At 33.6% G+C, this 15,583-nt stretch overlaps 1 protein-coding gene across 2 annotated transcripts in view; it reads left to right on the forward strand.

Moving 5' to 3' along the window:
- Positions 1 to 5,881: 5,881 nt before the first annotated feature.
- Positions 5,882 to 15,583, forward strand: part of LOC111049656 (unconventional myosin ID) — a 55,118-nt gene continuing 45,416 nt past the window's right edge. For both annotated transcript variants that reach the window (XM_039440594.1, XM_039440593.1), the window contains exons 1-3: positions 5,882 to 6,091; positions 7,794 to 7,900; positions 10,063 to 10,258. In XM_039440594.1, coding sequence (XP_039296528.1) covers positions 6,003 to 6,091; positions 7,794 to 7,900; positions 10,063 to 10,258 — 392 coding nt within the window. In that variant the 5' untranslated portion in view covers positions 5,882 to 6,002. The remainder of the gene's footprint in view (positions 6,092 to 7,793; positions 7,901 to 10,062; positions 10,259 to 15,583) is intronic.

The following is a 15,583-nucleotide window of genomic DNA, read 5'->3' on the forward strand; positions in this document are numbered from 1 at the left end:
CAGTACAATTCTAATTATTAATTTAAGAAAGTGTTGTAACCAATTATTTTATATCAAATGTCAGTTTTTAAATGCTCAACCTCAAACTAAAGACTACTTGTAATATAAATAGAAATAAAAATAAAAATCACAGTACCCTTTTTGAATTATTTTATCATAAAATGTTTCAACATTCATGCCATTTTCTAATCAAAAATGTCATCAATGTTGAAATATGTTGTGATAAAATAATTCAAAAAGGGTACTGAGATTTTTATTTTCCTTTCTATTTAAACTAAAGATGATGGTTTTAGCATTGAAACCCTGGGTTTTGTAAATATAAAGCACTAGCCGTCAGGCTCGCTTCGCTCGCCATATCCGTCTAGCCAGGGGGCTCCGCCCATTGGACCCCCGACTGGATCGTCCAAGAATGAGATCAGCAGGCTCGCTTCGCCCGCCTGCATTTTCATTTGAGCATTTTTATCATATGTTAGGACAATCCAGTGGGGGGTCCACACTAAACGTCTGGCTAAACGGATATGGCGAGCGAAGCGAGCCTGACGGCTAGTAATATAATATTCCCAGGAATAGCTCTGATTGAAGTAGCAGTGCCCAATCAATTTTTCCGCGATAAATGCATTATTTTCAATCTTCAACTTAGTGCCAACCTAACAAAGTCAACTCAACTTAATGCCAACCTGACAAAATTATTAATTCAGTTACCAGTTAACAACTGTTTCGAAGAGTTACTCTCTCTAGATTATAGTTCTATATTAACATATGGTATGGACATTTTTCAATTATAAATTAAGAGAATAAGAAGAACATACATGCTAAAAGACGAACTTTGAATCCTTAAAAATCACCCTTAGAGTTAAAATATTGCCAAAAGATTTCTTAGTGCGCCTCTAAAGGGCCAACTGAACATACCTACCAAATTTGAACGTTTTTGGTCCGGTAGATTTTTAGTTCTGCGAGTGAGTGAGTCAGTCAGTCAGTCAGTCAGTCAGTGAGTGCCATTTCGCTTTTATATATATATATATATATATATTATATATATATATATATATTATATATTCTATATATATACTATATATATACTATATATACTATATATACTATATACTATATACTATATACTATATACTATACTATATACTATATACTATATATACTATATATACTATATATACTATATATATACTATATTTTATATATATACTATATATATATATATATTCCAATAGGTACCTATCAAATACAACAAAATTATTTTGCTTTTCAGATGGTAATTTGAAAAATTGCAATCGCTCAAATGCTTATGAATAGATAATTATTATTGGAAGAAAATCCAAAGTTTAATGTGGTAAACCACCCTGAAGACTTCTGCTATTGCAAATATTGACAACAGAGTTAACAGCTATAGTGAGGTCCACGTTATAATGGTAGTATTCGATTAACATTGGTGTTGCTATCCTTGGCTATCATTCCACAAAGCAGATAGCTCTATCCTGTTCTGTATCAAATTATGGTGTTGAGTATCAAGTTGAGATGATACTGTATCATATTGTCGAACACTTATTGCTATAGTGAGGTCCACGTTATAATGGCAGTATTCGATTAACATTGGTGTTGCTATCCTTGTCAATCATTCCACCAAGCAGATAGATCTATCCTGTTCTGTATCAAATTATGGTGTTGTGTATCGAGTTGAGTTGATACTGTATCATATTGTCGAACACTAATTGCAAAAGTGTGGTCCACGTTATAATGGTAGTATTCGATTAACATTGGTGTTGCTATCCTTGTCTATCATTCCACAAAGCAGATAGCTCTATCCTGTTCTGTATCAAATTATGGTGTTGTGTATCGAGTTGAGTTGATACTGTATCATATTGTCGAACACTAATTGCAAAAGTGAGGTCCACGTTATAATGGTAGTATTCGATTAACATTGGTGTTGCTATCTATCCTAGTCTATCATTCCACAAAGCAGATAGCTCTATCCTGTTCTGTATCAAATTATGGTGTTGTGTATCAAGTTGAGTTGATACTGTTCATATTGTCGGTATGTCGAAGCTCTATCCTGTTCTGTATCAAATTATGGTGTTGTGTATCAAGTTGAGTTGATACTGTATCATATTGTCGGTATGTCGAATAATTAATTACTATAGTGAGGTCCACGTTATAATGGTAGTGTTTGATTAACAATGGTAATGCTATCCTTGTCTATAATTCAAGATATCCTTTCACACAATTTTCAGCTGCCGAATCGGATCCGAAAGCCCAGTATGAGGCGCTACACAGGATCTTCAACGATTTGTTCGATTTCGTTGGATTCGTGAAGAAGTTCTCGGAGACGATTCTATGCCCTGCAAACACCACTTCAATATCGGGAAGGTTGGCACAAGGCGTGTTCGCAGTAGCGTCCGGATTGGATAGTATGCTAAAACAGTCTGAAACATAACAGATATTTTGTCAGAATATTGTAAAAGAATAATGCCAGAGTTGTAATAAATATTTTGCCTGAATAAATGTGACAAGAATTATTATGCTAAAGTGTAAGAATTATTTTTTCCTACAGTTACGTTGAAAAGTGGCCATTGCTGCACTGATTACAGAACGCAAAGAATCACTTTTCCGCTCTAGTGCGGGAAAAATTTTTCTGCACTCCAGATTTGCAACATGGCAACGCAAAATACTTAGTAGGTTATATGGAGCAACAGTGCAGCAAAATCAAAATGAAGTTGGTAACAGTGACTGCTGTGGCTGCTATAGTGAGCAGAGGTGCAACCAAGCACAACGCGCTAATTATTATTCATTATATATTATAACCAAGGACAACGAGGACTTTAGGATTTTAGGATTAAGGTTTTTATCAATAATAAAATTACACAGAAAAACATTTGATGCATTTCAGGCAATTTTACCCATAATTACCCACTTTTCATATTCAATGGTAACTGTAGGAAAAACTTAATGTGAAATACGTGCGCAAAGTTCCTCTGCTGCACTCAAGAAACCATTCCGCCCTCGCCTACGGCTCGGGCGTAATAGTATATTTCGCACCTAGGGCCGAAAATGAGACTTTTCCGGCTCGAAATCGGTTTTCAAGTCCGAGGCCGTAGGCCGAGGACTAGAAAAGATTGAGAGCCGGAAAAACATTTTTGCCCGTGGTGCGAACGCTATTTTTCGCCACACAGAGAAATAAACAATATATATGAGAATAATTGTTTATTAAGCAGTTCCGAAAACAAAAGTGGAAGGTCATAGCTCTAGCTATTAGTATAGTTATTAGTATCTAGTTATTAAAGTATAGAAAACTGAAGAATACATAATACTTGGAAACCTCACAGAATCATATTGATTTTTCCAATACATCAATAAATTTTAGTTCTATTTGGATCCTCCTCAATTTGAATCAGGCAGCCTCTTGTTTTCCAATTCCAAAAAAAAAATACCTAAAATACTCGTTTCACTGGGAATTCGTGTCTGATAGTAGCCTACATTATAACTGAAGAATAAAAATTATTACTCATTTTATTGTGATCTATTCATGTTTTTCTTATGAAATTCAATAAATTATAGGCCTACAGCATGAAGACTATGTCCAATTCATTTGTACTGGTGGCAAAATTTTACATTGAAAATAATTATTTGATAAAATCCAAGTTCAATAGTAATGAAAACAAATTCCTTCAAAAAATAATTGATAATAATACGTTTCGAGGGAAAAAATTAAGAACAAAAAAATGGGAAGCATCGGGGGATTTGAACCGAGGTACCATCGTAAGCAAGCTTCTTACCGCTGCGCTACTTAGACGTTGGTAAATGGTAGTCTTATAACCTGCTGATAAAAATACACACTTTGGGCTATGGAACTTCAATTAGCCTACGGTAGCATAGATGAATTTGAACATTAATATTCTGAAAAATCTAGAAGGAAAATAGAAATTTGGGCTTCCAGGTGCACGAGATTGATATTTTTAGAATCTATGTTCAAAATTTGGAGATCTAAATCATTCCCGTTTTTCCGGTATGCAATCCACAAGTTGACATGTTTTGATGCGAACAAACACAACCCCACTCTCTCTTATTATATAGAAGAAGAAGATATCTTACCTCTATTTCATTCATCCAAATAAAATGATAGTATATTACTGCAGAATACTTTATTCAATTCTAGAAGCATAAACTGATTCTGTTTCATAAACTATTTGTTAAAACGTTCAGCACCATGGATATTGCCCAAGTAGTTCCAAAACTATCCACCAGGTTTTGTGATAAACGCAGTACTATGAGGTTTGAGGTTAGATTCTATTATACTCTGAAAATTGAATTTGAGTAGTTTATAATATCTTATTTGTATTTCATTCATCCAAATGAAATGATAGTATCTTATTGCAAAATACTTTATTCAATTCTAGAAGCATAAACTGATTCTGTTTCAAAAACTATTTTGTAAACCCGTTCATATCAAATCAGAATCAGCTGTTATTCAAGGTCATTTTACAGCCCTAGGGCCGTAAAGTTTTACCGGCCTGGTCGGAAAACAATCACTTTCGGCCACCATATGACGCACGTAAACCAGCTCATTACATCCAAGTGTGGCGAAAACGTTTCTTTCGGTGCAGCAAACTGTCACTTTGCGCACTAGTTGCACAAATAACTATTTCTAAATTGTAAAACACACATTCTTTATCAGATTTGTACCGTATTTGTAAAGTACCGTAGTCTACCTATTCTGTTACAATTTATTGTACCCAATATTTCGTTTGAATTCTCGTTTGAATAGGCTACTTTGTCAGAATTGTGAAAAACATCTTGTCAGAATAAAATTGTATTTCTTCAGGATAAATATTCCACCTGTAATTAATATTCCTGTCAGAATTGTAACAAGTTTTTTTGTCAGAGTTGTAACCAATACTTCGTCATAATATTATGTCACAAATGATGTTACAAATCATTTGTCATAGATTCTACAAATATTTTTTTTGGCTATGTCTGTTGCAAAATTCGAAAACGGGAATATTGAAATGTTATCATGTAGGTACGTTCCGAAGCTAGTATAGACAGATTAACGTTGGGTACGTTCCATTTTATTAAAACAATGTAGTATTATTTAAAAAAAAAAACTTAAAAATAGTTTAACAACTAGTTTCGGTGATATTTAAAACTAGTTGTTGAACTATTTTAAAGTTTTTTTTAAAAATAAAGGGTGCTATAAGATTTTATATTGTTTTATTAATTGAAAAAGTAGATCATATGTCAATAAGTGTTTTTATTATTTGCATTTTTGATAAGATATACTTCAATTTTTGTACAATAATTAATTAGTTGATTGGCTGATTAATTTTGGCTATTAGTTATTGAATTTTTAAATAAAAATTAGCACTTCTTATAATTATAGGGCTTCTACAATTTCTATCAATTTTGTACGATAGGTAGTAAATTTCATTTTTAGCTACAACTTCTATCAATTTTGTAGTAATGCTATTAAGAAACGTGCACATTCAAAATAACTAATGAACCAATTATCATTTCCATGTTAATTATTGAATATTGAAATTAACGTTATAAACATGCAAAAAATTTGATTTTAATCACCTCAAACTAGTTTACATCTGAAATTCAACTCATTCCATGGAGTCAAGTCAAAGCTATGGATGTTTATGTAAGTATAAATCGAGAAACATGTATTCTCAATTCATTTAAATTGTTTAAAAGTGATTCATTATTTATACATTTCAAAATAATAAACAATTCGACCAATATTCATACTTTATATATTTTTTAAAGCCTGGCGCGTTTTTAATTTAGTTCCTTATCATCTCAATAGGTAGCGCTAGACTTCAGTTTCTCAACATCAACAAGTGACAAGCTGTCAAGATATAGATATAATCGAACACTTGTAACTGAAACAGTGACAGGCTCACAACATAATGTCGTTATAGTTTTGTAATGTCAGTCCTAGTTATGTTATTTTGTGTCAGTAATTAGTGAAATTAGTTTAATAAATTATAATGGCCACCGTGGAGGAAGTGGGTATTCGGGATTTTGTCCTTTTGGACGAAATTTCGATGGAAAAATTCATGCAAAATCTTCGCAACAGGTAAGCTCAACAATGATAAACTTTTTGCTCAAATCCACTTGAAATGTCTTCAAGGGTGTGACTGATGTTACAGGTGTAATTTGACATTTGTTTTACTATTCATAATCAATAGTAATTGAGAAATAAAAGTAATTACTCGAATAAACTAGCCGTAATACAAGGCTTGACTTTGTATAGGTTAATTTATCTACTTGTTCAACAATTGGAAACAGTTTGGAATTATTTGCAAGCTTCTGTAATTTGAATAATTACATTAACCGTTTATGCGGTCTTTCTAGTTCTTTAATCAATAATAAATACATTTGCTTCAAAAAATTTATAGGGTAGATCTAACTAAAAACTTTTCAATTTAGAATCTACTTGTTCCAACATGAATCTGAATAAAATAGTATATTTTGCAAAACCATCAATTATTTATACTTGAACTTAATACTATCTCTACGTATTTATCAATTTCATTATCTTATTGTTCTATCTTTTACCAATATTTTCATTTAATTAATTTAAAATGACATATTTAGAACAGTTTTAGGTTATGTTGTACGGTAACTCTATGACATCATCGCTAGATTTATATTATCGGAGGATACTGATTCATAATTTTTATGACTAATATCCTTTCACACACCTTTTTAGAATGATAAGCAGTTCAATGACGCATATCTATGTTATGAACATAAATATTTTAGCAGTTTCTGGTTTTCATAACAATGATTCACCCGATAAAATTTATCGTTAAAGTTTGAAGATCATAAAATGCTGATACAATTCTTACCTATATCTCTGTAGCGGTTATTAAGCTACTTCTGAATGGTAGACTATTAAGTTATGAATAGCCTACAATTCTAATTGGATAGAAAAAAAACTGAAAATCAAATTCACACTAATCAGAGATATTGTGGAATTTCTACATATTAAGATGAAATAGACCACTGAAGATTCAATTCAATTCAAAAAGTTCTTTTTTCCTCATAAAAAACAAAACAATATGATTTACAATCTGCTGTCAGTTCTATATACTCTTACAAAAACTCATACATAAGGATAAAATTTTAGTACAATAAAAAACACAAACAAATAATTAGAATTAAATCAAATAGAAAGTGGTCCTCAAAAAATCTTTATCCTAGTATTTTAATCATGATTGAGATTCATAACTTATCAGGGAAGAGTCGTGAACCGACAGTGCTTTAATTCAGGAATGATCTTCACATGGACCTCAGGTCTGTGTGTGAAGACTAGTTCTTCGATCGAAGATGATACTTTAGTGCATTGAAACTTAAGTTTGGCTCAAATAAATTATGTGGAACTGACAATATCGTTTTTATTGAGAATACCTGTTTTATTGATAATATTGTTTTACCTTGATAATAATAATCAATTCAAATCGTCATTCAAAGATTTTCTGGGATTGTTAATTAAATGATTTAAAATAACTCTGTTGTAGTTCTGACACTGTGTTACTTGTAAATATTTGAAAAACACTTACTTTTCTTGGAGTAGCCTATTCTCCAAGATGAGTTATTAACAGTATTTAACAGAGTTATTATATAGTGTTTCGTCATGGAAAGCAACATCGATTTAAAATAATTATTCATCTTGTTGTCTTATACTAAAAATATATAAGAAATGTTTCATTTAATCTGAAATCAAATTCATCTTTAAAAAAACGTTTTATATTAATTTATTTTCTATATTTCAGATTTCAAGCTGGACTTATTTATACCTATATTGGCGAGGTGTGCATATCTGTTAATCCTTACCGACAGTTGAACATATATGGGCAGGAAAATATCACAAAATACAAAGGTAAGACAAAACTTATAAGTAAGCATAAGAAGATATCCCAAGCTATAGGATGTATGTTCAGGTTCCAAATGTCAAGCCAATTTTTAATAGTGAAATGAGAATGAGAATTAATTCTTATTAATTCCTAACTGAAGCTTATTACTGTCGACTACTGTCTATTATTAGTGTGTTGTTGGGAGTGTGAGAGTGTAAGAAAGGCACGGTATGAGAGACTACCAGCGTCACATAGCTTCACCAAAAACAACTACTAGGACTATCGGCTTCAGTTAACACTCACATTTGCAACATAGACACCCTATACACTGTCTATTATTAGTGTGTTGTTGGGAGTGTAAGAGTGTAAGAAGGCACAGTATGAGAGACTACCAGCGTCACATAGCTTCACCAAAAACAATACTAGGACTATCGGCTTCAGTTAACACTCACATTTGCAACATAGACACCCTATACACTGTCTATTATTAGTGTGTTGTTGGGAGTGTAAGAGTGTAAGAAGGGCACAGTATGAGAGACTACCAGCGTCACATAGCTTCACCAAAAACAACTACTAGGACTATCGGCTTCAGTTAACACTCACATTTGCAACATAGACACCCTATACACTGTCTATTATTAGTGTGTTGTTGGGAGTGTAAGAGTGTAAGAAGGGCACAGTATGAGAGACTACCAGCGTCACATAGCTTCACCAAAAACAACTACTAGGACTATCGGCTTCAGTTAACACTCACATTTGCAACATAGACACCCTATACACTGTCTATTATTAGTGTGTTGTGGGAGTGTAAGAGTGTAAGAAGGGCACAGTATGAGAGACTACCAGCGTCACATAGCTTCACCAAAAACAACTACTAGGACTATCGGCTTCAGTTAACACTCACATTTGCAACATAGACACCCTATACACTGTCTATTATTAGTGTGTTGTTGGGAGTGTAAGAGTGTAAGAAAGGCACAGTATGAGATACTACCAGCGTCACATAGCTTCACCAAAAACAACTGCTAGGACTATCGGCTTCAGTTAACACTCACATTTGCAACATAGACACCCTATACACTGTCTATTATTAATGTGTTGTTGGGAGTGTAAGAAAGGCACGGTATGAGAGACTATCAGCGTCACATAGCTTCACCAAAAACAACTACTAGGACTATCGGCTTCACATTTGCAACATAAACGCCCTTCACCATGGCATATCTTGCTGTGCTTTCTTTTCTCTATGATACCACTTAGTGGCGTTTGCACAGTGTCAGTTTAAACTAAATTTGATTTTAAACTGGATTAAATCGTATTAAGTCTCGTTTTTTTATAATGTGTTTCACTTTGAGTCGAAGCCACCAGCTGATTAAATCCAGTTTAAGCTTGGAGGAAGGAAGGTACCTTCCTTCCTCCAAGAGTTTAAGCTTTGACTGTATTAGTAGTTCTGTGAACAGTAAACCTCACGCAGTTTTCTCATCCACAAGTATCTGATGTCACCTGTTTGAAATGTTAACAAAATCAGTTCACGTTTGAATTTGTATCCCATGATAATATTCATCCAGCTCCGTGATAATCTTTCCATCTGATGATAATTATTTTTTTCAGTCAAAAATATTAGGCTATAATTTCTTCATCATTATTTTGTCCAATTAATTATTTTTAATCACCTATTAATCTTTTTCAAATGTGAGAATATATTATACATATATTTAAATATATGAATATATGATGTGAGAAATGTGATACTGATGGGCACGCATAATAATACCATGACTGCAAAACAAAATATTGAAGCCATAATATAGAAATAGACACGGCTTCTCCAGACATCTGTGTAATCCATGCAATGAACTGATTGATTATGAATAATTCTATAGTCTGATTAATCCTATCTTTAGAGTAAATGATATATATATAGTAATATCGGAGTATGGAGGAATTCCTTTTCTTTCCATATTATCCTTAAAATACAAAATTTCAAAAAACCTTGTGTATATATCGACGCGCAGTTGTAAAAGGAATAATCCTACCAAATCTCATCGAATTCTATCAATGCGATTGGCCGTAAATGCGTTACATACATACATACATACAGACAAAAGGAAATTCGAGTTAAAAAATAGACCGCACTTAGTTCGGTCAATAATGATTATACTAAATTGATTTCATTAATTACCTTTTCCAGGTCGAGAGATGTTCGAGAACCCTCCCCACGTGTATGCCATAGCCGACTCGGCCCACAGAGCCATGAAACAAAAGGGCAGCGACACGTGTATTGTCATCAGTGGAGAGTCAGGCAGTGGCAAAACTGAGACCTCGAAAATCATCATGAAATACATCGCTGCTGTTACTAATATCGGACAAAGACAGGAGATTGAGAGGTAGATTTATCATTTCTACACTTAAAATTGACGTATCTTATACGAATTGATTGAACGAACGTAGCAAGTTCCTGTATTTAACTATAGTGAGATCCACGTTATAATGGCAGTGGATGAAGATAGAAGAATAGCGATGCCGTTTCTCCGAATTAATTATAGTTATTTGTGCAACTAGTGCGCAAAGTGGCAGTTTGCTGCACCGAAAGAAACGTTTACGGCCGAGCCGTAGGCGAGGGCGGAATGGTTTGTTGAGTGCAGCAGAGGAACTTTGCGCACGTATTTCACATTAAGTTTTTCCTACAGTTACCATTGAATATGAAAAGTGGGTAATTATGGGTAAAATTGCCTGAAATGCATCAAATGTTTTTCTGTGTAATTTTATTATTGATAAAAACCTTAATCCTAAAATCCTAAAGTCCTCGTTGTCCTTGGTTATAATATATAATGAATAATAATTAGCGCGTTGTGCTTGGTTGCACCTCTGCTCACTATAGCAGCCACAGCAGTCACTGTTACCAACTTCATTTTGATTTTGCTGCACTGTTGCTCCATATAACCTACTAAGTATTTTGCGTTGCCATGTTGCAAATCTGGAGTGCAGAAAAATTTTTCCCGCACTAGAGCGGAAAAGTGATTCTTTGCATTCTGTAATCAGTGCAGCAATGGCCACTTTTCAACGTAACTGTAGGAAAATTATATTTCTACACTGTCAAAAACATAATTGGCATTGTTGTGGACCTAGAAAAGGATAGTATCACCGGCTTTGTCGAATGATAGACAAGGATAGCAAAACCAAAGTTGATCGAATACTGTCATTATAACGTGGACCGCACTATAGACGCTCAAACTGTTGTCTGTTAGGTTAGGTTAGTGTAGAACAAAGCAATCTTGGTTTTTCGAAAGTAGCGAGTTCTTACTTCTGACTTGAGGCTTGAGTCGTTATCTGTTTGAATATTGTTCAAAAATAAAGTTAGCAAATTTTACAAGATTGCAAGGATACCTCATTTATCAAGATTGGGCGGAGAATAACGAAGAAATTAATTATTTTTGTACAGCATGCATGATATTAGGGGTATTCACAATGTTAGAGTTAGCTGGCTAAGTCGAGCTATTCGCTATCTCCAGCTATTTGCTAAGTCTGTGTTAACTCAATGCTATAGTGGTACGTTAGAAAAAAATATGGTGTGACGCACTCACACAACTTTCCTTGCCGTTATTAGAATTGATCACCTGACGCTAGTGTTCACGCGCATCACAAGTCTACTACTTATAAACAAAGATCTAAGCCAGCTGGTGACAGGATAATAACGCTGGAGACATACGAGGTCTGATATCTCTTCATAGTGAATGATTTAATAGAATCAACAGTTGCCAACAGTTTGCAATTGGATAATCACATTTTCTTGAATTTCGAGCTTAATTTCAATTTTAGGTGAAAATGTTACTCAACATTAATTGTAGAGATTTTTATGCTCAATCATCTCCACTCGAATTTTTTTGTTCAAATTGTATCTGAAGCCTGATAATTGGGTATCTGAAATCCAACTTTGCATAGATGGGGCGGAGCTCCTGAAATTTTTACAGATATGGGACTTGTGGTAATTGATAGAGATTATCAATGTCTATTCCAGGTATGAATTTAATCAAAATCGTTGGAGCCGTTTTCGAGAAAATCGCGAAAAACCCTGTTTTTGACAACATTTTCGTCATTTTAGCCGCCATCTTAAATTGCATTTGATCGAAATTGTTCGTGTCGGATCCTTATGTTGTAAGGACCTTAAGTTCCAAATTTCAAGTCATTCCGTTAATTGGGAGATGAGATATCGTGTACACAGACGCACATACACTCATACACACACACACACACACACACACACACACACACACACACACACACACACACACACACACACACACACACACACACACACACACCACTTTTTCGGACTTTTTAATTTTTTTTCGGAATGTAATACTTTCCTTACCTATGGTAATTGGGCAAGGAAAGTAAAAATTAACAGACGAGATAGCAGATAGCGCAGGTTTGAGTCCGCTACCTCTTTTAAAACGGCAGCCATATGTTTATAATCTTACTTTTTCAAACCTTAGACCAGTTATAGAATAGACACGCCCCATTCATACTGAAAGTCGATGAAGCCAACATCTACCGCTCCATCGTGACGTCAGCATCGGATAGAAAACTTTTCTGTAGAGTTTGTTTAAAGAATAATAATTATCCTTTTATTGTCCTTCAGCGAGTTTTCTCAGGGATGAGACCTAGTGCAATCGAATGTAAACCTACTATGTTTACTAGTACATAAAAATGTTTACTAACCTATGTTTACTAAACCTACTACTATTTACGAGAATGTAAACCTATCTATCTATATATATATATATAAAAGCGAAATGGCACTCACTGACTGACTGACTGACTGACTCACTCACTGACTCACTCACATAACAAAAAATCTACCGGACCAAAAACGTTCAAATTTGGTAGGTATGTTCAGTTGGCCCTTTAGAGGCGCACTAAGAAATCTTTTGGCAATATTTTAACTGTAAGGGTTGTTTTTAAGGGTTTAAAGTTCGTCTTTTAGCATGTATATTCTTCTTCTCCCAATCCCTTAATTATAATTATTGAAATTTCCATATCATATGTTACTATAGAACTATAATCTAGATAGAGTACCTCTTCAAAACAGTTGAAGCAACTAAATTAATAATTTAGTCAGGTTGGCATTAAGTTGAGTTGACTTTGTTAGATTGGCACCAAGTTGAAGATTTAAATGCATTTATCGCGGAAAAATTGATTGGGCACTACTACTTCAATCCTGGAAAAATTGATTGGGCACTACTACTTCAATCCTGGGAAAATCATATTACTAGCCGTCAGGCTCGCTTCGCTCGCCATATCCGTTTAGCCAGACGTTTAGTCTGGACCCCCGACTGGATTGTCCTAACATGATAAAAATGCAGGCGAGCGAATCGAGCCTGCTAATCTCATTCTTGGACGATCCAGTCGGGGGTCCAGGTGGCGGAGCCCCCTGGCTAGACGGATATGGCGAGCGAAGCGAGCCTGACGGCTAGTCTCATATAATTTAATTTATAAGCCTACTATGTTCAGAATTTTGTGAGAATCGTTAGAGCCGTTGTGAAATCGTTATAATATCTAATGAATAATAATTAGCGCGTTGTGCTTGGTTGCAGCTCTGCTCACTATAGCAGCCACAGCAGTCACTGTTACCAACTTCATTTTGATTTTGCTGCACTGTTGCTCCATATAACCTACTAAGTATTTTGCGTTGCCATGTTGCAAATCTGGAGTGCAGAAAAATTTTTCCCGCACTAGAGCGGAAAAGTGATTCTTTGCGTTCTGTAATCAGTGCAGCAATGGCCACTTTTCAACGTAACTGTAGGAAAACATATAAACATCCAAACATCTAGACATATAATTATATAAACAAAAGTTGCTCGTTTAATAGTATAGGATTTATTCTAGAGTATCATTTACTGGAAATACTGATACAAGGAGGTAGGCTATCAATATAAATAAATCATTATCATACTTCATAATATGTCAGTGTTATCAGTACTTGTGGTTGGAGTATTTCCTTGTTATAAGGAGTAGTTCTGCTATCTTAACTATGTAATTAATGGTGATTTGAGTGTAATATTTTTGTTTTCTATTCTGTTTTCAACCGTCAAAGTTTAAAAATCTTAGTTTCCGTTTTTTTTAAGTGAAAATGGACTAAATTCTAGTAAAGTGAAATCATAACCCTATTTTGGAATGTTATCTAAATTTGGGAGAGGGAATAGTACAAGGAGTATCCTTAGTTTTTCTCTCCCAATCAGTGCTACTTTGTAAAAATTATAAATAAATAAAATAAATAAATACTATAGCCATATTCACTTTATACTGTCACTATTGGTTAAATGGTAACCATTGTTGTAATAATTGAAAGTAACGCTGCAATTTAAATCTTATTGTAGAAAAATATGAAATTTTTATAGTGAGATTCACTTTAAACTGTCAGCATTAGTTGAATGATAAGCCTCGATGTTATATATGAGGATTGCTGACAATGCAATGTGAATTTGACTATAGTGAGGGTCCACGTTATAATGGCAGTGGAGAAGATTGATTGATTGAGTACTTTATTTATGTAGATTACAATATATACTGGCTTATACACTTATATACAATAGCTTACAATACAGCAACATTATAGATGAATTTACATAATATAGACTGAGAAAATAATTATTGAACTGTATATGATATGAAAAAGCAATTTGTAATATAATAACTATAGATAATTATGTTGTTATGCATCTGCATAAATTGGCGGAGCTTTGGACATATCAATGTCCATTCTTCGGAAAGAATATTAAATATATCCTCCCCACTAACTCTCTACCGAAAGATAGGAGAACAACGTTGCCGATCCTCCTTCTTGTCAATGCCTTCTATAGACGGTAGTTGATATAGGTTTATTGTTGTAATATTTATTTATTCATTTATTCATATGCAAATACAATTCAGGTAAAAACAACAGGCATTTGCCCAAAACTGCTTCAAACCTTAATTTGGAATACACAGTCTAAAGGTTATGCTACTTACGTAACTTAAATGATAATTCGTACACAATTAACTGTTCATTCTCATTTTAAATAATACTTGATAATAAATTTCATTTTATCAAGCAAGGCATTATATTTTTCAATAATTTCATAATGAATTTACATAAGATGAAATATTTTGTTAATTCATGATTAATTCTACATTGTTAAAAGACGATCTGGCAACAGAGAAAAGCAAGGAAGAGATAGCGCTATCCGCATTGTTGAATGATAGACAAGGATAGCAATACCATTGCTAATCAAACACTGCCATTATAACGTGGACCTCATTATAGCTTAGAATGAAACATACTTCAGAAAATTGTACTTGGCTTTAAGTGGCAGAAGAGGGAATAATTGCGAAAGATGTGTCACATAATATTACGGTATTTGTTATCAGTCAAGTATTGGATAAAGTTATAGAAAGTTGAATATGATAACTTTTCAAGATTGAGCTATATTGAAATGAATGAAAATCGCACATTGATAAGAGTTTTCATTATTTTATTTCACATACAATTATCTTTCAGGAGTTTTAATTATTATCAGAGACAAGAATAATATATTCTTACTTATCCTTCATCTATGTTCAAAATCATTATTAATCATGTTCATTAATCATTCAAAAAAAAATACATCTCAAGCAATCGTTCAGGAGAATTCAATTGTTTACTTCAATGACTTATGGAACTTCAAATTAAC

Source organism: Nilaparvata lugens, chromosome 14, assembly GCF_014356525.2.
Source record: "Nilaparvata lugens isolate BPH chromosome 14, ASM1435652v1, whole genome shotgun sequence".
NCBI lineage: Eukaryota > Metazoa > Arthropoda > Insecta > Hemiptera > Delphacidae > Nilaparvata > Nilaparvata lugens.